The 24,629-nt window shown below is 39.6% G+C and overlaps 1 protein-coding gene across 1 annotated transcript in view; it reads left to right on the forward strand.

The window, feature by feature from the left end:
- The first annotated feature begins 2,237 nt into the window (after nucleotides 1-2,237).
- syt6a (synaptotagmin VIa) overlaps nucleotides 2,238-24,629 on the forward strand; it is an 86,514-nt gene continuing 64,122 nt past the window's right edge. The window contains exon 1 of the mRNA XM_053482585.1: nucleotides 2,238-2,394. Coding sequence (XP_053338560.1) covers nucleotides 2,238-2,394 — 157 coding nt within the window. The remainder of the gene's footprint in view (nucleotides 2,395-24,629) is intronic.

The raw sequence follows: 24,629 nt of genomic DNA on the forward strand, positions 1-24,629 counted from the left end.
TTGGTGTACCTTGCCTTGTGCCTAATGTCTCCTGGGAGCCCCGCGTGAACCTATACACAATTTATAATACATTTACAATTTGGGATAAGTGGTCTAGTTTGAATCTCGCCTCCAGTCTGAGTTTCAATGTTACGTCATACTTGGTGGGTTTCTTCTGGGTACCAGGGTTTTTTCCCGTAGTTCAAAGAAATGTGATACTGTATATCCACCATGTGATGTGATTCAAATTGCAAATGGTGTATCTCTATATTTCTCAGTATTACATATACATATTATACTTCTGTTACAGATGTTACATATTAGATACGGGAGTCTTCTAGTGTGTATAATTACAATTTCCAATTTCATCAAGTCTCAGAACAGAATTACCTGGTCATGCTGAGCCTAGACTAGACCAACTGAAGCAAACCCTGATCATAACACTGTCCCCCGAGGCTTGTACATTGGGCATGTGATCTGGTCATGTGATCTGCTCAAGCCAGATTGAGTCTATTCCTGACCTATTGTGATCACATGACCTATTTCCATTGCTTGAAAGTCTCATCTTTAAGCCCACTAGCAAACTGAAGCATTCTTTCCTGATAGTCTCATTAACAAGTGGGTTCCTTATGGTGAGACAGCTGTTGACTTTGAATCATAGCTGTGATTTCTACAGGCCATTTGGTATGATACAACTAAACCAAGCGATTAACGATCTCTGATTACCACCATTTATGAGTTTTTTTTCCCTGATCACAATTCTTCTGCAAACTTGACAGTTCAGTATTATCATTCCAGGTTTTAACAATGCACTGGACAGTTTTGGAACCCAATTTCTGTCATTTAATGTTTTCTTCGCTTGATGCAGGTCAAGAATTTGACCCTTCTACAACAGTTACAGCCATCCATTAACTGCTACTGAAACCACGGGAGGAGAAACGGCATTAGTTTTATGTCTAACGGATATCAGGTTGCCGTGTTGCTTTGTTTGGTTTTTGAGTTCACGTCATTTGCTTTTGTGTAAATCAAGGTGCTGTGCTTTTGTTTTGGTTTTAGTCCTGTCTCTGTCCCGTCTTATCATTGATTTATTACCATAATGTGTTCAGCTGTTCTGTTTTTCACTTGGATTAGCTTGTCTGTTTCTGCTTTACTGTTTCTTTATCTCACTGCGGAGTCTTAATGTCAGTTATCTTGTATTCCCAAGCTTCGGCTTCCAGTAAGCTTTCTGTTCGTTAGTTCCCCCTGTCTAACCTGGTTTTAACCCCTGCTGATTTCTGAATGTAGGTTCTCCCGTTCTACAAACACTGTATATGCTTCTCCTGTTTTTCAAAAAAAAAAAAGACTTTGATTTATATGTAAGTAAAATTATTATTATTATTATTATTATTATTATTATTATACTAATATTAATAATAAATGAATAAATTAACTGACAAATTTGATTAGTTTTTTGCAAAATTTTATTGGAAAATCTACATAAAAAAGCCAAATCACACCCTTAAATCACGTCCACAGTAAATGAGCCAAAGCATGTTTGCAAACAGATGTGCAGTTTCTATTACTGTTCTGTTTAACAGCAGCCACTTGAACCATATAAAAAAAGTCACAGCTGCTTAGAGGCAAATAGTCTTCAGATAATAACAATTATATTATATGATATACACACACAAACACGCACATATACAATTTCATAATGCAGCAGAGGAGCAGAGCTCTGGGGAACAAGTGCCAGGAGAAATGCGAGCACCAGCGGGGCAGGTCGACCTGAGAAAAACAGAGCCGGCGGTGAGAAGGAGCTCAGAGAGAAGAGTTTTTCATTATACAGCAAAGGAAGGGAGAGAACGACAGCAGCACACACTGAACTCCACACGACTTCAATGCACTGCTGGGCTTATCTGTTGCGTTCCCATTGCAGAGCTCCAGATTTTAATGTGATGCAACAATCCTTGCTTCTGGGACACCCGAGGGCACAAATGAATCATTAAGCCTACGCATTTGCGCACAAACACTTATTGTGTTCACTCACTCTCTCACACACACACACACACATCCTCACAGTGCACACTGTTTATATGCACACAACCAGTGACACACATACCTCTGTGCTGAAGATGTTCTGGCACACACACACAGAGACATAGACTTGAGAGACAGCACAGCTTTCATGTGGACACGAGGGTGCAGCTCGGCAAGCGTGTGCGCGCCGATCCCTCCGGAGGAGCCTGTCACTCCGTTCCACTGAGGATGCATCTAGGAGCATGAACGCCATCGGGAAGGAGCATGACATGGTGTGTGAGAAGGCGGTGGCCCTCGTAACTGACCTCTGCATGCAGGAGAGCCCCCTGTTAGAACACAAGACCTGTGAGGAGTTTCTCTTCCTGATTACAAACCAGGACTTCAGCCTCAATCAACCTGGTAAACTGCTTTTTTTTTATGTATTTGAATATCATAATTTAGAATGTGAAGTCTTTAATGAGAAACACTTTATTTCATGGCATTATTACATTGGTACAGTGCAGATGACAAATAATTAAATGGCATTCATTTTAACATTTTGTGTGGTTAATTTCATTTTAAGCACAATCACATTTTGAGTAATATCTTTAAATGAGTTTAAGAGATAGTTAGGCTTTACTTATGGAAATTTATCGAACATGCTTTTCTCTAGACACTAACGTGTTTCAATCTGTTCAGGTCAGTTATTTAAAAGTCATGCCTGCAATTATGGTCCTTATACACTTTGCAAACTTTTCACAGCTTTCCTTTGTTCCACTACACATCACACACACACACATACACTACAGCATTAATAATAGAATCAGAACCTCAGTATAACATGCTGTAATCTTAAGGTAATAAAGGTTATTTACAGAAGCCCTGCACTCTAAATGGATAAATTCCAGCGGCTGCTGCACTGGTTAGCATTGTGGCCTTGCACCTTCAGGGTCAAGCGTTCGATTCCTGCTTTGGGCTGTGTGTGAGGAGTTTGCAAGTTTTCCCCATGGTTGGTGGGTTTCCTCCAGGTACTCTAGTTTCCTTACACTGTCCAGAGACATGCAGATAGCATTGTGAATGAGTGTATGAGAGAATGTGTGTACCCTGCAATGGATTGATACCCTGACCAGTGTGTACCCCACTCGTGCCCGAAGTCTCTTGGGAAAGTGCTCCAGGCTTCCCATGACCCTGTACAGGATAAGCGGTATAGAAAATGAATGAATGAAGTTTCACACTCTGGTCTACAACAGGACACAGATAAGGGATCCATTTTACCACCCCAAGTCCATTTAAAGGACCTATAGATTATAAATAGTAGGCATACAAAAATACTGTATGTTGAATACAATAAACTATTCAGAACTTTTTCCCAAAAAAAATCTACTGTATTTATTATGCATTGTATTTTACAGTACACTTAGTGGATTCTTTAACTTATGGGTTAACTGGCTGAATCTAGTCTGGATGCAGATTGAGCAAAGTATTGTAGCTGACTAAACTTGACAAAAAAAAAAAGAATACTGAAGCAGAATATTTAAGAAATGATTTTAAAAATTGAAACTTTCACATTTTAATTCCACACTTGAGACGTGGCTTATCCAATCATACAAGTTTGAAAAATTTTCATTATTATTTTAGGTTTTTAATCGCTTTCATCAATTTTCTTTTTTTTTCATTGAACTTTTTGATTCAGCTTGCGCAAAAAAAAACCAAGTAAATGATAAAAACATAATATTTAAGGATGACTAGACAGAGACATTTGAGTTTACTTTTCTTTTTACAGTATGTTTAAGACATATGTGTTTTATCTGTTGAACTCAGCAATTGTTATGCATTAAAATTGGACCATTTTGAGTTTTATGGAACTCAATCTTCAGAACTTTTGGTTAAACGCTCCTACATAAAACAAATCCTTGTTTCTTCTTAAGATGCATCTTCAATCAAAAGGAAATTGGGCAAAGGAGTATGAAATGTGTGAGAAAATGTGTATAAGTCAAATTAGTTGAATTTTAAACTAAAAAAACTGAAAAAATATGGTAATTTAGTACTTAACTGTCAAGTAAACAGTAAATTTAGTGGTGGGGGGGGGGGGGGGGGGGATCATGACTTGAAATCACTTAAACACTTTGTGAAGTTCCATCATAAGTAATCAACAGTAGAAGTTATGTGTAACAGTGAAAGTAATAACATTTCCATAAATTATGTGTGCACATAAGATAACCACTTGTTCGTGAAACTAAATGAAAAAAGGCTTCCGTTTGCTAGGAACCATAAAGATTGGACTTTGGAGCAATGGAAAAAGGTCATGTAGTCTGATGAGTCCAGACTGACCCTATTCCAGAGAGATGGGTGTGTCAGGGTATGGAGGGAAGAGCGTGAAGCGATGCACCCATCATGCATACTCCAAGACTCTGAGGGCAATTTTATGATCTGGGGTTGCTTCAGTTGGTCTGATTTAGACTCAGCAATAAAACAAAGTCAGCTGATGTATGAATGTAAGGATGTACTCATTGCGCATGCTATCACGTCAATGCATTTTTTTTTCTATGTTGGCATGGGCAGTTGCAGATACTGCAAATCAGGAATGTGTACGCACCACAGGGACCTTGTTCCTCATACAAAGACAAAGAGGAAAAAGATGAAGAAAAATATGTCTGTTTTTTAATCATTCATTTTTGGCTGAGTTTCAGTTCTTTTTGTATGTTTTTTATTGAATGTATTGATTGTTTTTTATGTATAAAGCAACTGTAAACCTTGGTAAAAATTTATCTTAAAATCATGTGTTCTAATTATTTTTATATACCCAAAAGCTCTATGTTGTAACTGAGGCAGACACCTGTGTTATTCAATGACCACACACTGGAGCGCAGTGGCGTAATACGTTTTATCCTGCAGTCCTGAACTTTTCCACACTGCTCCAGGCAGTGTGACTAACTGTCGGTGTCAGCTGTGCTTATATTTGACGAAAATGCCTTGTGAGGACGAGCCTAAACACACATCTGACAGATCTGAGCTACTCTCGCCTTCCTGTCACACATGGAATAGCTGCTGTATTACTATAAGCCAAGGAAAATAGATATACTTGTATGTAATAAACTAACTTTTTTAGATTGTTAATCCTCTTAAAATTATGAGGCTTGTTAGGGACATTATGTTGCTAAGGATGTGAACACAGCTCTAGTGTCATGGTTTTTAAGCAGCTGTTTTGGACCTTTTTTTGGATTTTGTTTAGTTATGAATGTCCTGTACTCTTGGTCCAAGTTTTGGTCAGACATTAGTTTTTTTTTTTTTGTTTGTTTTTTTACATGTGTGGAAACTTTAATGAGTTTTTGTGTTCCAAGGCCACCAGAGTAGTATGGAACAAGCTGACTTTGCTTTGTATATGATTGGTGGCACACAGTATTCTCAAAATAATTAGGATTATAGGAGTTTGTACTGTAGCACTTCAGTAGAGAGTTTTTCTGCAGCTTGAAATAAAAAAATATATAGGCCTATATATATATCATACCTTCTGTTTGCAGATTCATGTTTTTCCCCTCATGGTCTGTTACAGAAAGAAAAGAGTACTTTTACCCTGTGAATATATATTATAAAGTTTGTGTCTCAGATCCAAAAATATTGGAGTGATGTATCTACTACACATCTAGACCAATGCTATTACAGTGATACGCAGTGGATACAGAGGCACGCTTTTTCCCATAGAAAATAATATAAATGCAGATAATCCATTCCAAAAATATTGCCACAATTTCTAATTTCCAACACTCACTCATCGTCTATACCGCTTTATCCTGTATTTAAGGTCGCGGGGGGCCTGGAGCCTATCCCAGGAGACTTAGGGCATGAGGCAGAATACACCATGGATAGGGTGCCAATTCATCGCAGGGCACAAGCACACACACAGACACACTCATTCACACACTACGGGCAATTTGGGAACGCCAATTAGCCCAATCTGGTGTGAGAGGAAAACGGAGTACCCGGAGGAAACTCATCAAGCACGGGGAGAACATGCAAACTCCATGCACACAGGAATCGAGTCTGGCCGGGAATCGAATCCGAACCCCGGAGGTGATTCCTTTTGGCACCGGTTGCTTTAATAAACAAAACTGAAACTTCATCTTGCTACTGGTCTTGATAACATTCTTCGGACCCATATTGCTATGTCATGGTACAAAATGCAAAGAAGAGCCGGAAAAAAATGTGAACTTGCTTCGCATGGTTTTCACGCGTTGTACAAAAATGCTGCAAATATGACGCACTGACGCAAATGAGTCTTGAATGGCCCCCTGGACGTGAACGAAACTTACCTACACACCTATTGTACAAGGCTTTCATACAAGCAATTCTTTTATATCGTCATCTATGCTGTGCTGCTGCACTAGGTTTTAGTGGTTTAATGTTTTAAATGTGTAAAATCTACATTTGGAGCATGATCTACACTGGGTGATTTGTTAAATGTCTTCAGGAACATTGGAAAACACTAGAAATGCCACGACTGTCAGGATGATATGTGAATTCCGGGCCTGACAGTTTCTCAAACTCAGCTACATCAGTTAAGTTCATAATTGGTGTCAACTAGAGATGCACATGGGACTCTCTTTAGTCCAAGTTGTGCAGCAATTCTTTATATCTACGTATTATTTCTATTTGTACCTGAATATCATATTTTAAGATGAATTTAATTGGTTTTATTTCCTACAGTCTAAACAACTCAGCTTTATACCTGACCATGTGCTTTGCTGTGACTAAAATGTGGTGTCACTACATTCAACCTAGGCCTTTCGAAGGAACTCAGGTGCACAATGTTTTGTTTTAGATTTACTGCATATGAGCAGATTACAACCTGTCGGATCCTGAAAGAAATGTCATAGCACTCAAGCTGCAAGGAGGGCTGTGTACATTGTTCTGAAGCGGTTGGATTCTGTGGGAAAAAAAAAAGCCAGGCACGCTGAAAGCAAGAAAAATAACAACTGAAAATGTGTCAACTGACCATTTTACAGACGATTTGTTTACAATGTACTGATCCCTTTCCGGGTTGAAAATGCTTTCTGGGGTCTTTTCTAAAAGTATGGTCCAAACCAGTAACTTATATGCAGTGCTTTTATCTATACATTACAAGAACAACATATCCTGCTGTCTTTTTCTCCTGACAGCTGTCAATATTCCCAGTCTACCTTTTAAAAGTAAGACAGATTGCGGAAATAAACAAGCAATCTGAGTGTTCTAAAACTCAAGCTGTCTATCATCTCAGGACCAGTTCGGTACATGTAAAGCCTAAGACTGTCAAGTGGAAAAGTGTGACGTTTCCCTGTGCCTGTGTGACAGACCATACTGTACCTTCCAGCAATGCTGGGAATGATTTATGAAGCATGACAAACATGCCCATTAATTGGCTATAGATATCCACAAACTATGCATGTGCGATGGAGATACAGGATTCCTTTCATCCATAAACCTGGAAGATCATTTTCACACAGGCAACCCCTAATCTTTTAGTAAGAAACACTAATCCATTAAGTGATTGATGGCTAATTGCAGGTGAAGCTTATTCTTACAACACGAGCGTCTATTAGGCCGTATCTCATACTCTGTGGCCCATGTTAGATTTTATTACGACCAATTTTTTTTCCTGCTGGAGTACATTAGCATCGCTAGATCATTCATTAGACTCTTGGCGCCTGCTGCTTTTGCATAACACTGGATAACAAGTGGACAGCAAGCAGCTGCGCGTTGCAGGTAAACATCAAAAACAGAACAAGGACAATATAAAATGAATCATGCTCCGCTCGCTGTTGTAAATAAAAAAAAAATGCTTTCTATAATGCACATCCTCTGCGCTTTCTTCTTTACAAATATGTGAAGGAACTGGCACCCAGTTGTGGGTCTGGCAGCGGTAAGGACAAACCGAATGCAGCAGCTAATTTACATGATTATTACGTGTCTTTGTGACACCGGTGTAATTGTTACTCTGGTATGCCCGGGAGAACAAGGCGGGACACAGCAGAGCTCTGTCAGGAGAGAGATGGCTGAGAACCAATTTGAACTATTTAAGTGCATGCTACACTCGATCGAGAACATGTTAGCCGTCTCACTGGAATTGAAGCATACAGTACAGTACGCTGCGTGCATACGAATGGCTACCTCCATGAACCTTAATCCGTCATGAGAGTTCTGTAGCCAAGAGTAGTCCAGTACGAAGTGGCAGATAAAAAAGCAGAGGCGGACAAAAGGGTCATTCTGCTTTGCGAACAAAGGGTGCAAATAATAACCCCTTAAAGTGGAACACATCCTTCATGGAAATGTGTTTTCTGACCTACCAGTGGGTTGATACATAAAGGCCATAGTACCATGTACTGTGGGTTCTGAAAACAGGTCTACTGAACATGTAGTTACTGTATACATTCATCCAATCATTTGGCAGTAGCACAATATAGATAGTTACACAGCTTACTGGAGATTCAGCATGTTCATGTTAAACATCAGAGTGGAAATAAAATGAAAGGTCAGAGTCATAGTTGTTGATTTCATTACTGGGTTTGGGATATTTCCAAGAAAAGTCTTTTTTACGTGTGTTTTCAGTGTATAAGAAAAAGAATCACCAGACTGGTTTAAAATAGCACGAAGGCTACAATACTCTCCACAGTCAGCAGAAAAGCATCTTTGAAGAAAGAGCTTACCATATTTGGAGGAGGTAGATGGACTACAACAGCAACAGAGAACATCTGGCTCCACTCCCATCATACTGTATCAGAGCAATCTTGATTCTAAAGTGACTTGGAGATTGTAGGGTCTTTATTTTGTGTCAGTGGCGTAAATCCAAGGACCCAACCTGCCTGTTTTAAAAGTTGAATTTGTGCTGGTGGTGTTCCACTATGGGCAGTGTGTTTTGGAACAGGATGTTCTTATAGCTTATATCTGTATATCTTATAACAGCTAATTCCATGCAACATGCCACAAACCTGAATCCAATTGAACACTTTTGAAAAAGGTTAAAAAATTGGCAGCTGAAAAATCTGTATGCAATCTTTTTGTGATAATTTTGTGATGCAATAAAATTTTGTGATGCAATCAAGTTGACATGAACCAGAATCTCAAAGGATTATTTCTTGTGTAATCCATGCCAATGAAGAATTCGTGATGCAATCAAGTTGTCCCACCCAGTATTCAAAATAAGGTGGATAGTAAGACAAGTGTGACAAGTGATAGAGGTGTACACTACCAGGCAAAACTTTGAACACACCTTCTAATTCCAAGCTTCTCTTTTGATTTTTATTTCTCTCTACATTGTAAAACAATGCTGACGGCATTCAAAATATACAATAATCTCCTTTGAACGGATGATATTGAGATGTGTCTGCAATTTAAAATTGTTAAATTTAATGAAATTCTCCTCTGCAGCAGAGGTAAGTTTTTATCTTGTTTTCCTGGGATGGTCTTCATGAGAGCCAGTTTCATCATGGTGCTTGATGAGTTTTTGCAAATGCACTTGACAATACTGTTCTTGCAAGAAATGTTTCAGTAGCTCAGTGGTTAAGGCATTGGACTACGGTTCGGAAGATCCCAGGTTCAAACCCCACAACCACCAGGTTGTCCCTGTTGGGCCCTTGAGCAAGGCCCTTAACCCTCAACTGCTCAGAGGTGTAATGAGATAAAAATGTAAGTCGCTCTGGATAAGAGCGTCTGCCAAATGCCTAAATGTAAATGTTTCAGAACAGCTGACCTTCATGTCTTAAAATAACAACAGACTGCAGTTGTTCTTTAGAATCTGTAGAATTTTGAAAATAAATTTAAACCTGTGTCCAAACTTTTATCTGGTACTGTATGAATTTAAAAAAACTACAACGGCAAGTGTAACACAATGTTCACATATTGAATTATACATATATACTGCCATTGTGGTTAACTATGGACAAAACCACCTGCAACTGAATGTGTCAATGACAAAAGAAATGGTTTGGGGTGTTAGAAAGTGGAAAACCTCCACTGATCTCATCAACATCTCTGGGACTGTGGAAAGCTATAAGTACCTAGGTGTTCTCATAGACAATAAGCTAGACGAGTCTAACACATAATTCAATTCAATAAAATTTTGTTTGTATGGCGCTTTTAACAATTGTCATTGTCGCAAAGCAGCTTTACACAATCAAAAGAAACTATGGATGTTTGTATGAAATGTGAATGTGTATAAATCAAAATAATAAGATTGTCCCTTATGAGCCAAGGGCGAAAACTTCCTGAGATGGCAATAGGAAAAAACCTTGAGAGGAACCAGACTCAACAGGGAACCTGTCCTTATTAGGGTCATAACGGATAGCAGGGATTGTTTTGCAGTCATACTGTGATTTGGGAGGCTGGAAGTTCAGTATAACAGTTGATATCTTTAAGTTAATATAGTGTCCAGTTCATTATTGGAGGCTTAGGTGGACTGTAGGAAACTCCATTGCTGAACTATTGAGAGTCTGCCATCACAAGTCCTGAGAGAACAGCTGTCTGCTTCAGCCGCGGCCAGGCAAATCTTGGTGGAAAAGTCACCACACGCATCCTAAACAAACCACACGGGGCATCCATGTGACAAGATCTCCAATCAGGATGAGTCAGACAGGTCCAGAGGGCAGAGGAGGTCTGGATCACTGCCGGCTTAGGAGTGGCATGTGTAGCTCAACAGAAAGACAGGGAAAGAGGAAGAGGGGAGAAGAAAGAGAAGAGGAAAGAGAGCAGAAGAGAAGGAGAGATGACAGTTAGGTTTGGTCACGGTCACACAATGTGTAAGGTGAATGTATATTAACTGTAGAGTGCAAGCAGAGACTCCGGCAGGACTAACTATGACAGAATAACTAAAAGGGAGAGCCGGAAGGAAACACAGACATGAGGGCTCTCTGGGATGTAAAGCAAACAATCACTTCACCATCAACAAACCTAAGTGATCAATGAGAGTGGGGAAGATAGCATCTAAACTAACCAGTTCACGTCCATAAGTCGCCCAGATCTGCTCCTTTACCTAGGGCAAATATTTACAAAAATCCATGGCTAAATAGTTTTTTAGCCTTGACTTAAACACTGAGACTCTGTCTGAGTCCCGAACATTAATTGGAAGGCTATTCCATAACGGTTTAGGTGATGAGATGATGATCATGTTGAGCAATATGCTAATTGCTATGCTAATTCTACTTCAGAGTCTGGTTTCTGCTACTCATGGCTGTATTCTGTATGTTGGTAGTTGCATTCTACATTTATCTATTTTATGTCTAGTTTGTAGATTTTTTATATTTATTTTACTTTATTTATTACTTTATTACATGTATATATATTTTTTTACCTGTCTTTGCTTTTGGAGCAGTCTCTGGCACAAGAATTTCCTCTGGAATTAAGAAGGTTTTTGTCTTATCTCATCTTAAATACACCAAAGAACAAAATGAGAAGCAAAATAAAGTGACACACATTATTGTTTGTGATTGAACATCATAAAGCATTGTATGTGACCTGACGCAATTTCACAGTTTTACGTGACCTTATTATTTTTTTTTTTTGCAGTCTAATCTTGATGATCAGACCACTCAGGCTATCATTACTGGCTGTCATTATTTCATCATTTCCTCCTGTTAAATACTATATTACAAGGTCATTTCTTGGCAAATCTGTGGTGTAATGAATGAGAATATGGCTCCATGAATAGATAATGATGATCTGTCCATGTGAACCTAGTCTCAGCACTAGCACAGCATACTCAGTGCTCCATCAATGCATTTTACAAGGATCTTTTAATGGTTACTCAGAACAAAATAGTGCATTTCTGAATCTGGCTCAAAATCCATGCGGACATAAAAAAAATATGACTTTTTTTTTCTTTTAAATTTACATAAAATTGTAAAGAAAATCTGCAAATGATATCAGGAGACTAACCTTAACAACTTGTAATGTTGCATATAAGTTAAATAATTTAGATCCTGATTACATTTTTAAGTTAATACAAGTTCGCTATAGAGATTAAAATATTGCATTTTGTAATTAAGAAAAATTCCTTCCATTAATGTGTTTATTTATGCAACTCAAATTAGATTGGTTGCAGATTTAAAGGCTATTGTAGTTCGATTTTGTAATCAGATTTGTTGACAATGAAACCGAAGGCAGATATCCAATTGAGTCTGGTAAAAGGTCTTATCTATTTAGTGTGTCTTCTTTTGCACCTGCACTCCCATCTGTTCACTTCACACTAAATCTACTAAAGGGGAAATAATCAGTAATGGCTGGTCGTGATTTTAAATGGCACACGTAAAGTCCACGAGTCTTACTATATCCTTTTTGGTGGGGCACATGACCCAGTATTAAGCACCTGTCCCTGAATAAAATTTCACTTTCGTGTTTTAACAAGCCGGATGACACATAGACGGATGGCACGTCGATGGTACAAATTAATAAAAAGAAAAATTATTTGCCAGTGGATTCATTTATATTAATAATAATTGAAATTTTATCCAATCATGGGCAATGTCAAAGCAATGCAGTTGGACCTAAAATACACCTTTCTGGTCTAGGTTGATACACCTACAGTAGATAAGGTTTTATAATTATTTGCATATCCAGGGTATGACTTTTACACCAGAAGTCATCGACAAGCCATGTGGAACTGAAGACGGGACTTCTTATGGCGTTCTTTCAACAATTGCTTTCTTCTTGCTACTCTTACATGAAGGTCAGATTTGTGGAGTACACGACTAATAATTGTCCTGTGAACAGATTCTCCTTCCTGAGCTGTGGATCTCTGCAGCTCCCCCAGAGCTACCATGGGCCTCTGGGCTGCTTCTCTGATTAATGCTCTCCTTGCCCGGCCTGTCAGTTTGAGTGGACGGCCATGTCTTGGTAGGTTTGCAATTGTTCCATATTCTTTCCATTTTTGGATAATGGATTCAACAGCGATCTGTGAGATGTTCAAAGCTTGGAGTATATTTTATCTGCTTTAAAGTTCGCCACAACTTTATTCCTGACCTGTCTGCTTAGTTTCTTGGGTTTCATGATGCAGTTTGTTTACTGATGTTCTCTAACAAACCTTGGGTTGTCACAAAACAGCTATATTTATACTGAAATTAAATTACAGTACACCCAGATGGACTCTATTTACTAATTAGGTGATTTCTAAACACAATTAGTTCCACTGGATTTTAGTTAGGGGTATCGTAGTAAAGAGGGCTGTATGCCACACATTTCAGATTTTTTTTGTAAATAAAATTGACAACAATTTATCATTTTCCTTACACTTATATGCTATTTTGTGTTGATCTATCACATAAAATCCCAATAAAATACATTCATGATTGTGATTGTAGTGTAAAAACATGTGGAAAAGTTCAAGGGGTTTGAATACTTTTACAAGGCACTCTATCGTAATATATCTAATATATCTGTTCACTATTAATTTTAGCAGCAGGACTGCAGGGGCAGTAAGGCTGGCCTAAGAAATAGAGAAAAAGTTCATATAACACATTCTAAACAACATTTCTAACATGCAGTAAACATGTAACTGTAAAAAATTATTTTGTGGTTTTGGTAATAGGTAGTGATGATAGGGGTTGGGCACGGGCTGTGTCCCAGAAGAGCGTTATCTTTAGCAGACGTTTCACTCTAAGTAATCACAACTGTGACTGATAAGCCACATAAATCTACAGTCCGTGGAAGGAAGAAATCATCTTCAGCCTTGCTGCTGTTCTGTTGGATTTCATACCACCACTGGTGCTTTCAGAAATGTTCTTCATAATTTTCCATCAAAATAAATAATCAAAAAAGCTGATGTGGGGGTGGCACAGTGCAGTCGGTAAGCGGTTAACACTGTCATGTGTGCACAATCAGTGTTGAAGGTTTAAATCTTGTCTCAGGTGTGTGTGGATTTTGCATGTTCTCCCTGTGCTTTGTGGGTTTCTACTGCCAACTCCGTTTTCATCCTACAGTTCAAAGACATGCTGTGAAGCCTGGTTGGCATTTCAATTGCCTGTAGTGTATGACTGGATGTGTGCGAGATGGATTGGCACCCCATCCAGGGTGTACCCCACTTTGTGGCTTTAGTTCCCTGGGATAGGCTCCAGGCCCCCCATGACCCTACACAGGATAAGCAGCATTGATAATGGATGGAGGGAACTGATGTGGGTGCCAAAAATAAAGCCTTATTTTGATGTCTTATTTTGATGACAGGAAAAGCTTAGTCCTGCTAGGGCATTTATCTCAGCCAGCCCTGGAAATAACATTTAGGCAGTATAAATAATTTAGCTATGGAGCTATGCCACATGCAGATCATCACGTTAGGTAAGCTGTGGATTGATGCGTTCCTCTAGTGTGTTGTGGATTGAGTGAAAGCAGAGTTGGTGGTCAGCCAAAAGGGATCTATCAAAGGACACAAGCTTTGTTTAATCGGCTTTACATGAAGCTTGTGAAGAATTAGAAAAAACACAATCACTTGTTCAGGCTTGACTAGCATGCCTGTGATAATCTCGTCAGCCTTGTCAGCAGAACCAGGTTGTTTACTGTCTAAATTGTCCCTTGGTCCCTAGTCCATAACATCTTGCTCATTTTCCCCAGCCTATGCTTCAGCAAGGGAATAACATCACTTTCTTTGTCAAGACGATTCTCCCAGAGCTCCAGCCTGTCGGTTTCACTGGAATTGTATCTGACCTCAGAGAATTAAACCCATAAAGAGACAACATTATACAACGTTTAAATTTTAGAGGGCTTAAGTTGAAGAGAGGTTGCACGAACAACAAAAAGCTCTCACGTCAGACATTATAAATTACTTATTTCCCGAGAATGCCATTAAGAGTTCAGAAACCAAGCACACCACTGGTTACTTCTAGGAAAGCGTTGTACAATGCAATTGAAAAACACATTATGCCTTCTGTGCCAATTCAGTGCTCTCAACTGCACAGCTCAGAGGTCTACAAAAGCTTGGGGGTAATTGCTTGGCAGGGGCTATGAAGGAGTTGGTGGCATTAGCAACACCTTCTGCACTGATTGGCTAATAGCATTGCAATCAAATTAGAAGCAAACACAGCTACCTAAGGCCATGCACAGGGCAGATATTTATTTACCAGTCAGCACTTAAACTTTGGTACGGCTTGTGCAAACACCTTTAAACATGTTTGTTACAAAGATATAATATTTATTAAGTTGCATTGCATTAACACAAGTTAATATTCCTTTACTTTATTGCATGACAGAAAATCAAGAAAATCTCTTACACATTTTTGTAACTGTAAAACAAATGCAAATGGAATTTTGACATTTCCATTATTTGCCTGTTGTACATTTAGTTAATTAGCCATGATTTGGAAATCAAACCACTGCAGCTTCCTGTCTCCTCAATATGCTCTGGGAAAACATCACGTTTATCTCATTCACCAAACCACTAACACATGTTTCCTGTTTTTAATCATTACCCCTGTGTATTTAAGCAGGTTGCTTTCACATCTGCAGGGTTTGTCTTTTTTAAATCCAGTTTTGAATGGTTTCTTTGATGATTTCCCCAGGTTTTTCATTAGGCTTTTTTTTTTGGCATTGTCCTGACTGGTCAGGTTTTGATCATTGTCGCCCTGACGATGATTGTGGATGATTGTGGATTTGTTAAAAAAGGTTGAGCATGCACCTGGAATTTGTGATGCTGACTGAACAAAAATCAAGCCGTTGGGGCAAAGAGATTCTCCTCAAACATGTCAGACAGGGTTTTGTCCCCAGTTTGAGGAAAATGGCTGAAAAATGGCTGCAGGTAAGAAGGCCCAGGCAGTTTCTTCAATCAGTTTTAAATTGACAAAGTTCAGAACCACAGAGAATCTTCTGTTAGCAGGCCATCTATTTGAACTGAGCAGATAAGGTATAATGGCTTTATTCAGGGAGGTGACCAAGGAGCTCAATCTTTGCTAAAATAATTTATATGCATAATACTGGTGTTCATATTTAGTCATTTAGTCAAGATTCACTTAAGCTCAGGCTTTTCCTGCTCCCATGTCACATGTCCCATTTTATAAAATGTAATATACTTAATATGTTAAAATGACTGTAATGATTAGCTCAGTTAGGTTAATTACTGTATATGAAAGAAACCTTCAAACCATCAATCCATAGGGCAATCTGAATTTGAAAACCACTTGCATTAATCTATCCTTAATATCCAATAACCAAGAATTTCATATCCAAGCAGACTGTCACTATAAATCACAGGCAAAAAAAAATGTCAGACATTCTTTTAATAATGCTTATAGACGTTGTATGTTTAATATAATATATTCAGTATCACCATAATGCGAATGAAATCCAATGTTCTGCAATAAATTTCTTCCACTCCCCCTTGGCTTATGTAAGGGTAAAATGTAGGGTTTTACACCATGAGGAATGCATCTGCCCCAGTGGCAATTTAACATTGTTAGAGACGTTATCACTCCAATTTCCTGGAATCTGTTGTGTTCGGGAAGCTGTGTTTTCTACGAAAGTGCCATTTGGAGTCCCCTTAGGGGATATGTCTTTCAAACGAGCACAACCGTGACGGCAGCACACACGAGATGAGAACAAATGGATGCTACGTCAGGATGGATCAGGGCTTCAGCAGACAGGAGTGGCTCTGGAATTAATCTCTACGCTCATGCTGGGTGTGGTCGGAAAGCTGACACGGAAAAAAAAAAAGTCTTATTTTGTGATATTCTTTCACTTTCCTACAGGGAATGAGGGTGTACCTGACAATGATTTAAACTTGCTGAAACAGTCAAAGACCTCATTAACAGCTGTTAACGAGGCATGAAAAAGGCCATTTCATTTAATTGCAAGCATTGAAAATTTTTAATTTTCACGAAGCAATCAAATCAAGTTCAATTAAAGTGATACTACCATCATTTAATATCTTTTCATAATTTTCCATGTAATTTCCTTAATTCAAAACAATCACGCACATGACAAATTCTTTGCCCAGAATATGCAAACCATTACTTGCTAAGAACTACTACCAAACAACTACCAAAACTCATGCACCAGCTCACCTGATTACAGAATAAACACAGCTGGTTTGAATAACATGATACACACACGCTGTCCCTTGTTCATGTGTCCCTTGTTAGTAGTTGTCTCCTTGATGGGACCATGTCCTAATAGAGAGATGGGTGGGAACTAGGGAGAAAATCAGGGCATATGGTGACAAGGCAACAACACTGTTCCCTTTTAAAAGCTACACTCGATGCTATGGGAAACGTTTCGTCGTGACCGGTTGTGAAGCACGTGTGTGTCAAACACGCCAAATTTTTTGGAATATATAACCTCGGTCAGGTGACGTCATTCGATTAGGTGCACCTGGAGGTTATAAAAAGTTTGTTTTCAGGATAAATCGTATAAATCTTTTTGTCTTTAGGATCCGCTTTGTGAGTGTGTGTGTGCAAGCACTTTTTTAAAAGAAAGCGAAAAAAAGTGTCTTATAACTCACCAGAAGGATGGCAGAGTAAGACACGAGTCCGTCCCTCCTTCCTCGGTTTTTGTTTTCAGCGTTTGGGGGAAGAGCACGCTATCTCGGGCTTAAGGGAGCAGGTAAGTATTGCGATTTCTCCCTATGAAAGCCCCATGTTCGCGTGCATATCTGACGGAAGCACACGAGACAGAATTTCCCTTTTCTCTTGCTCTCTCGCAGGATCATGAGCCTTTTGCCTTCCACTTTTCAAGCGCGCTTCAGCGCTTCTAGTGAAGGGGGGAAGAACTTTCTCTCTCGCTTCCGCGGAGATGGAAACTATCACTCCAGAGCGCTCCTCTAGTGATGAGCCAGTGTGTTAGTTGTTGTTAGAGGTGGTAACGCGCGGTACACCTCGAATCGCCGTAAAAATAAAATAACTAAAACAAATATATATAACTACAATAACTATAAAAAATTTAATAAATCCCCCAAACGCTCAAGGTCAGACCACAAGTGCCTGTCGGGTGGCCGGAGGAGGGGCCTCAATGATGGCCCCTCCCCTTCCTGGCGACCTCCATGAGTTAGCTTTTTATGGAATAAGCCGTATTTATCCCGTGTTTTTGTGCTATTGACATCGATTTGTTCCAATGTTATTGATGAAAGAGCGGTCCTTTATGATGATGTCCCAGATCAGAGAAACGCTTGCGGGCTATCTCTCTCCTGGGAGCTTATCCTCCCGGGAAAAATCCACACTCCCCACCAAGCGTGTAGACTAACATCTTTGTTGGTGGGAGAAGATTTTTCAGGCAGAGGGTCAGCTTGGTGCTGTCCTGCACACAATGGCTTTGCAGGCTTACCAGACTGACCTACTGAGAGCCGAGCACTGGCAGGAGGCCGTGGTTTAATCTCTGCCACCACTGGTGTTTCGGGGAGTAGCGGTCTCCAGCGAAATGTTAGGTGTTTCCCTTCCTTCTATGTTTAGGATGCCGAACATCCAACACACCCACTCAGCCGAAGTGTCAAAATTTGTGCACCTTTTAGAGATACCGGCAGTGGGGAACCTACTGCCAGGTATGTTTCTTTAGGTACGAAGCACTGTGGAAGACCAGCACCCTCAGGAGACCGGTGTTCAATTCCTGCCGCCACTGGTGTTTCGGGAGACAGCGGTGTCCAACAGAGTGTTAGGTGCTCGGTTCCCTCCTGTCATGTTTTAGGACACCAAACACCTAACAGCCATCACCATCACCACCACTCCTCCGCCTAGCTAAGCGACAAAGCTACCGCCCCTTTGGAGACGCTGGCAGCGTGTAAGCTACTGCCAAGCATGTCTCCCTGGCTACAGGATTCAATTATTGTGTTTCAACGGCGTGGGTTTTCCACTTCCGTGAAAAACCACAGTGAGCACCTCTGTTAATTCAAAATCAAAGACTTGCTGGAAAAAGGGGCCATAGCACATGTTCCCCTCCCAGACAGAGCCATTCGGCGTCAACACGTTGCCCTAGCTCACCTTATTTTCTTAGGGTGGAGTCTTAACGCCACAGAAAGCGTCCTCCTTCCTACACGAGGAATGACGTTGAGTGTCATGCGGAATCCGACCGCAATGCAGGCACAGCTGTCTCCTGCGCGTGACGGATCCATTATAGCACCCTAAAGGAGTCCAAGCTAGGCCAGAAGGTAACCTCACCGCTCCTATAGTGGTTTTAGTGGTGGCTAAGTGCCAGGGATTTCATCCAAGGGCCAATCCCCAGAGGCAATAAGGGTTAGGTGCCCGAGAGCTTCGTACCCTTTCTATGTGGTTCAGACCCCCGTCTGACTCTGGGTCCCACTCTACTGTAGGTCCGTGTCGTCATCACAGATTGCTAATGACAGACGTTTTCCCTCACAGACTGGGGTGCGGCCTTAGATGGCCATCCAGCGCAAGGGATCTGGAGAGGTCATCTTCTCGCACATCAATTGCCTCGAAACGATGACTCTGGCCCTAAAATACTCCCTCCAGCAATCAAGAGGCTAGCACGTCCTAGCACGGATGGAAAACATTATAGCTTGTAAATATCGCCTGGGCAGACTAGATTTGCGTCACTACGGAAACTAGCGCACTAGGTTCTGCTTAAGTACGGGACAAATTCTGTCCCTTAGGATCATTTACATTCCAGGACATAAAACATGTAGACACAGTCCACTGCCGAACTGTTTCAGTGCTGGAAGTTTCTGCAGAAACACTAACCTCGGACTTGTGCCCTAGTAGACTCAGCCGCTATTTCGGCCTACGTCCTGACTGATGGGGTTTGTGGAAAAAAGCTCTTAGTTGCCGGCTAATTCGCAGGCCTCATCAGCCTCCACAGAATGCTAAGTCTTTGCCAATTGGCTAAAAAAAGCTGTTCTGCATTCTTACCCAACTATCTTCCACAGTCGAAGCCTTCTGTCCTCCGCCGTTATAGCTCCGGAGCAGTAAGACTTTATTCGCTGTGTCCATGCTCTTCAATTTACACCGCATTAGCTAGTGCCGTAAATTAGAGCAGGGTTTCATACGTCATGGGGGTGTGGCACACTTCGCCTCTAGTGTTTATGGCCCATTCGACCAGGAGGCTTCATCAATCAATTGCTCTGGCAAGAGGGGTTTCCAAGTATGTCATGCAGCAGGCTGCCTTTTTCCGCAAGACTTCTGTCAGGCTTTATAGTTGAATGCCAGGCTCGCAGGGCCTCGAGTCAGCATCCCAGAATTATGTCTAAGACTCCTTGGGGGGACTGTGCACACACACTACACAACCCTGGGGGTTCAGACACTTGCAGTGCGGCGGAGTGGGTATTCTTGTTCCCATAGCGCTTTCGCGCAGCATCGACTGTAGCTTTTGAAAGGGAACGTCTTTGCTGTAACCCTGTTCCCTGAAAAAGCGAGAACGAGATGCTGCGCTCCAATGCTGCACTGCATGCGTGACTGGACATCCTTCAGACAAAATTGACCTCAGGATGATTCCGGTTCATGCCTATTTATAACCTCCAGGTGCACCTAATCGAATGACGTCACCTGACCGAGGTTATATATGCCAAATATTTTGGTGTGTTTGACACACACGCACCATAGTGCTTTCGCGCAGCATCTCGTTCCCGCTTTTTCAGGGAACAGGGTTACAGCAAAGTAACCCGAGACGTTTTTCTTGTTCATGTGTCAACACAGAAAACAGAGTTTGTAAAATATATCTTTACCATGGAAAATGTTTTTCAAAAGGTCCAGTGAGCCAAATTGAGTTTGCGTTGACAAAAGAAAAAAGATCTCATTATAAAAATAACAACGTACACTTTAAGTCAAGTCAAGTTGGCTTTTATCGTCATTTCTACCATATACAGATCAGTACACAGTGAAATGAACAAACATTCCTTCAGGACCAAGGTGCAACATACAACATAAATGAAAAAAAAAAACAAGCTAAGAACTGTACAAAAGGACAAAAAGACAACAAAGGTGTGCAAATGTGCAAACAGTAACAAGCACAACACAATACAATACACTTTGACAATGATGTGCCGACCAGTACACAGAACTGAATTGAGATAGTGCTTATAAATTGTCCATGACATGGTAAATGCAGTAAACATTTCATGTTGTACCAGCAACAAAGAAAAAGTTATTGTGCAAAAAGCAGCAGTGAATATCGTACAAAACAACGATTGTGCACTTGTGTCCTCCGTTTATAAAAAATAAAAGGGTTAGGGTTTCTTGTCTTTTACAAGTGTTGACTTGTAAAACAAGCTTTTGTGCACTTACAGTAAGCAGGTCTCAGTTAGATTAAATGCAATTAGTTGCTCTAGAGCTATAGAGTCAAAGGATGAGACTATTCATCAAGTCTGTGTGTTTACAGATAACTGACCACTAGTTCACGATGACTCTCACTGCTGATACAGTACTCACATCTATCTCTTTCTTCGAGAACCATACACACAAATCTAACACCTGATTTCATTTTGATTTCCTAAGGTGACCTCAAGGAACTTATCTATCGTATTAAGGAAGTACATCACGTGCATCACAGAGATTTAGCACATGTCCCTTGTTAAGAAAGCATTCTGATGTGCATTCTGATGTGTTTAACATCCACACTGCGGCAACCCTTTCAATGATCTAATTCAAAACATGTGTATGCTTTCTCCCTTGTGTCTCTTCTGAGCAAATAAAATGAAATCTCCTGTGCAGAGCTGGGACTTGAGCTGTCGGAGTGTATTGCCACCTTTTTTTCCTTAGGGCGACTGTAAACATCACAAAGAACAGAAAATCTAAAGGTGGGTTTTATGAGGAAAAAAGGGGCAGGATGTGGTTATCTCATGTTTTCTGCATAAACACTAAAGACGACTAAAAAAAGTACATTTTAATAATAAGTCCCCTTTAACATGCTATGATACAAGCTTCTTCACTTATTTACTCATCATCTATACCGCTTAAACTTATATACAGGGTTGGGAGGGCCAGATCCCAATCTACTGCAGAACACACATACACACTCATACACTATGGGCAATTTGGGAATGACAGTGAATGTCTTTGGACTGTTGGAGGGAACCGGAGTACCCGGAGGAAAACCCACCAAGCACAAGGGAACCCCTCTGGGAATCAAACCCTGACACTGGAGGTGCAAGGAAACAGTGCAAAGCACTAAGCCACAGTGCCACCATGAAACAAGCTAAGGTTAATTATTTTTCAATAACAGCATGACCCCAGGTGTTTTATATTTAACACATTGTAATACTGTATATAGCATATGCAATGTTAAGTTGTAGAATTAAGCAATACATTTTTAGATTTAAAAATATTGTTCTTTACAATATCACTGGTTTAAAAATTACGCCAGATCTTTATAATTTAATATATTTTTGTAATTGAGTATAGGTCAGCAGTTTCTTAATGTGAAATAAATGCACTGCTGAATCAGCAAAAACTAATGATTTATGCATTCTCTGCGCAACCTTTTTGGAAAAAGTTACTTTGACTTTTTAAAAATAATTATTCATTTCAACATTCTAAATGTTTACCAGGTTCAGTTAATGGTGCTACCAAAACACGATAAGTCAGGTTATTGTATTTTTGTATAAAAACGTACATTAAAGTCAAACCAACAAGGATCGCATTGACATTCTATTGGAATTCCCAAGTCAAACCCATGACCAGATGCATTTAAATGCTTTAGGAATCACTAACTGAGTTTGTTAACCACAATTATGCCCAAAAGTATTTAGATGAAAGTGAAATTCAGAGGTTAAATAATACTCTTAAAGTCCTTACACAATAACAATAGAACAAAAGACAATAAGAGTCATTTGTTATTTTATGCAATGAAATTGCTCGACAACAATTAATATTTAGTATGAAGTCCTTTATTCTTCAAAACCTGCTGGATCTGGCTGGGCATGCATTAAAAAGATGTCTTCAGTAATCTGGTGTCACTCACTCGATCCTTGCCTGCTTGTTTACTTTCTAAAGATCACGTACAGAAGTTTGAAACAGAAGTCCGCAGTTCACTTAAGAATTCCCGAGCTTTAGCCAATTTGACATGTTTTAAGCAGAGTCTGGTATCTTACTATCTGTGGAAACTCATAGTTTTTTTTTTTCTCAAGTTTACATACAAAAAAAAAGACTTAAAATAATGACATAGCACTTAAAAATTATTTTTTCACTTTAGAATAACATTGTTAAATAATATCAAATTGAATGCATTTAAATATTTCACCGCATAATATATACTTTTAAACATATTTTAGACTTGCATTGCATTTCTGTGGTCTACAGAGACAAAAACATTTAAGCACAGCCATTACTCACTTTGTGACAGCAACTAAATTTACGTCATGCTCCGCGAATTTACTTTCATTGTCTGGGTTACAGGAAGCACTTCATATTGTTTTAGAGATGATACGGTCTGCAATCCTGCTCCCAATCAGGCGGACCACACACTCATACTGCAAAATTCACAATGCAAGCTCAAATTGCTTGATAAGCTGTATGTAATTATCTCGAGAGGTTCGACCCTCAATTCAGCTGGGTGCCGTAGTGTTTCCAGTCTGTAATCTGTTTTAGCTGATGCTAACTGCCTTTAATTTTGAAGTAGAAAAAAACGGTAAGGGCACTCATGTCTTTGTATGTGTGCTATTGGTTTTGACAGAATATGAATCTTGGCTCAGTAGACAATAGTATATTAAATAAACGATATATTACTTTTATTTCTTTTGTTGTTCGCTAGTATGTTTTCCTGATTTAATTACATTAAAGCCTGTCTTTAATGTCTAGGAAAAAAAGAGAATCCAAATATTGATATATCCATAGTTTTGTCATGAACTGCCACTTCCATCAGTTGGGAAGTGTTGTCAAATATACTCTTATTATCTCGGAGTAAAGAACTGGGAGATTGAGCAGGGTATTAATATTGTTATATCACTGAAAATTAATACTGAATCCACAGCATCATCCTGGGTACCATCGCTACATCAATGCTAGGATTACTGTGTGTGTGTGTGTGTGTGTATCTGGAGTTTCTCATGTTTCCCCAAGCTCTTGTGGCTTTCCTGTAGGGTATCTGGTTTCCTATCAAAATGATACTAGTAGATGAATAAGCAATTCAAAACTTTTGTACATTGTGATCTTCCGCTTTAGTACGTTTGGATGTGTAGCCAAAAAAATGCTTTAATTTTCAGGAAAATTTTTAAAATTTGGTCCTGTAGTCATGATAGTGGCAAACCACCTGGAGCTTTTGAGTGGTGGAAGCTTTTGACATGCAATATACCAGTAACACCAACTTTATGTGACTAAAGGCTTAAGTTGTGATAAATAAATAATATTGAAGTTTCAGAAAATGAGAGAAACATCAAAGATTCTCTGTATAAAACCATGTATAATTAGATACAAGATATCAAGTGTTTTCATCACTGTATCTCATCATGGTCCAAGCATAAATTGAAACAAAGTGAGGAAGAAGCTTCTTTCACATCTGCTTACATGCACGAATGCTGTTTTTTCTGAATTTCTTTTTTTTTTTTTTTTAAACAAAACTAAAAGACAGCGAGCAACATTTGAACAAAATGTTCTCCCTGTGCTTAATTGCATGGAATCACTCTGAGATGAGGACTGAATCGAGATTACTACAGTTCACCTCTTTGCGCCTGCCCATCTAAGATCAACATGCAAAAGCACATAATTGGAAAATGTTTAATGACAGCGAGGAAATTAGAGTGAATGCTCAGTCTATTAAAACCACTGTGCTGAAGC

This window comes from Clarias gariepinus, chromosome 22, assembly GCF_024256425.1.
Source record: "Clarias gariepinus isolate MV-2021 ecotype Netherlands chromosome 22, CGAR_prim_01v2, whole genome shotgun sequence".
NCBI classification, from domain to species: domain Eukaryota; kingdom Metazoa; phylum Chordata; class Actinopteri; order Siluriformes; family Clariidae; genus Clarias; species Clarias gariepinus.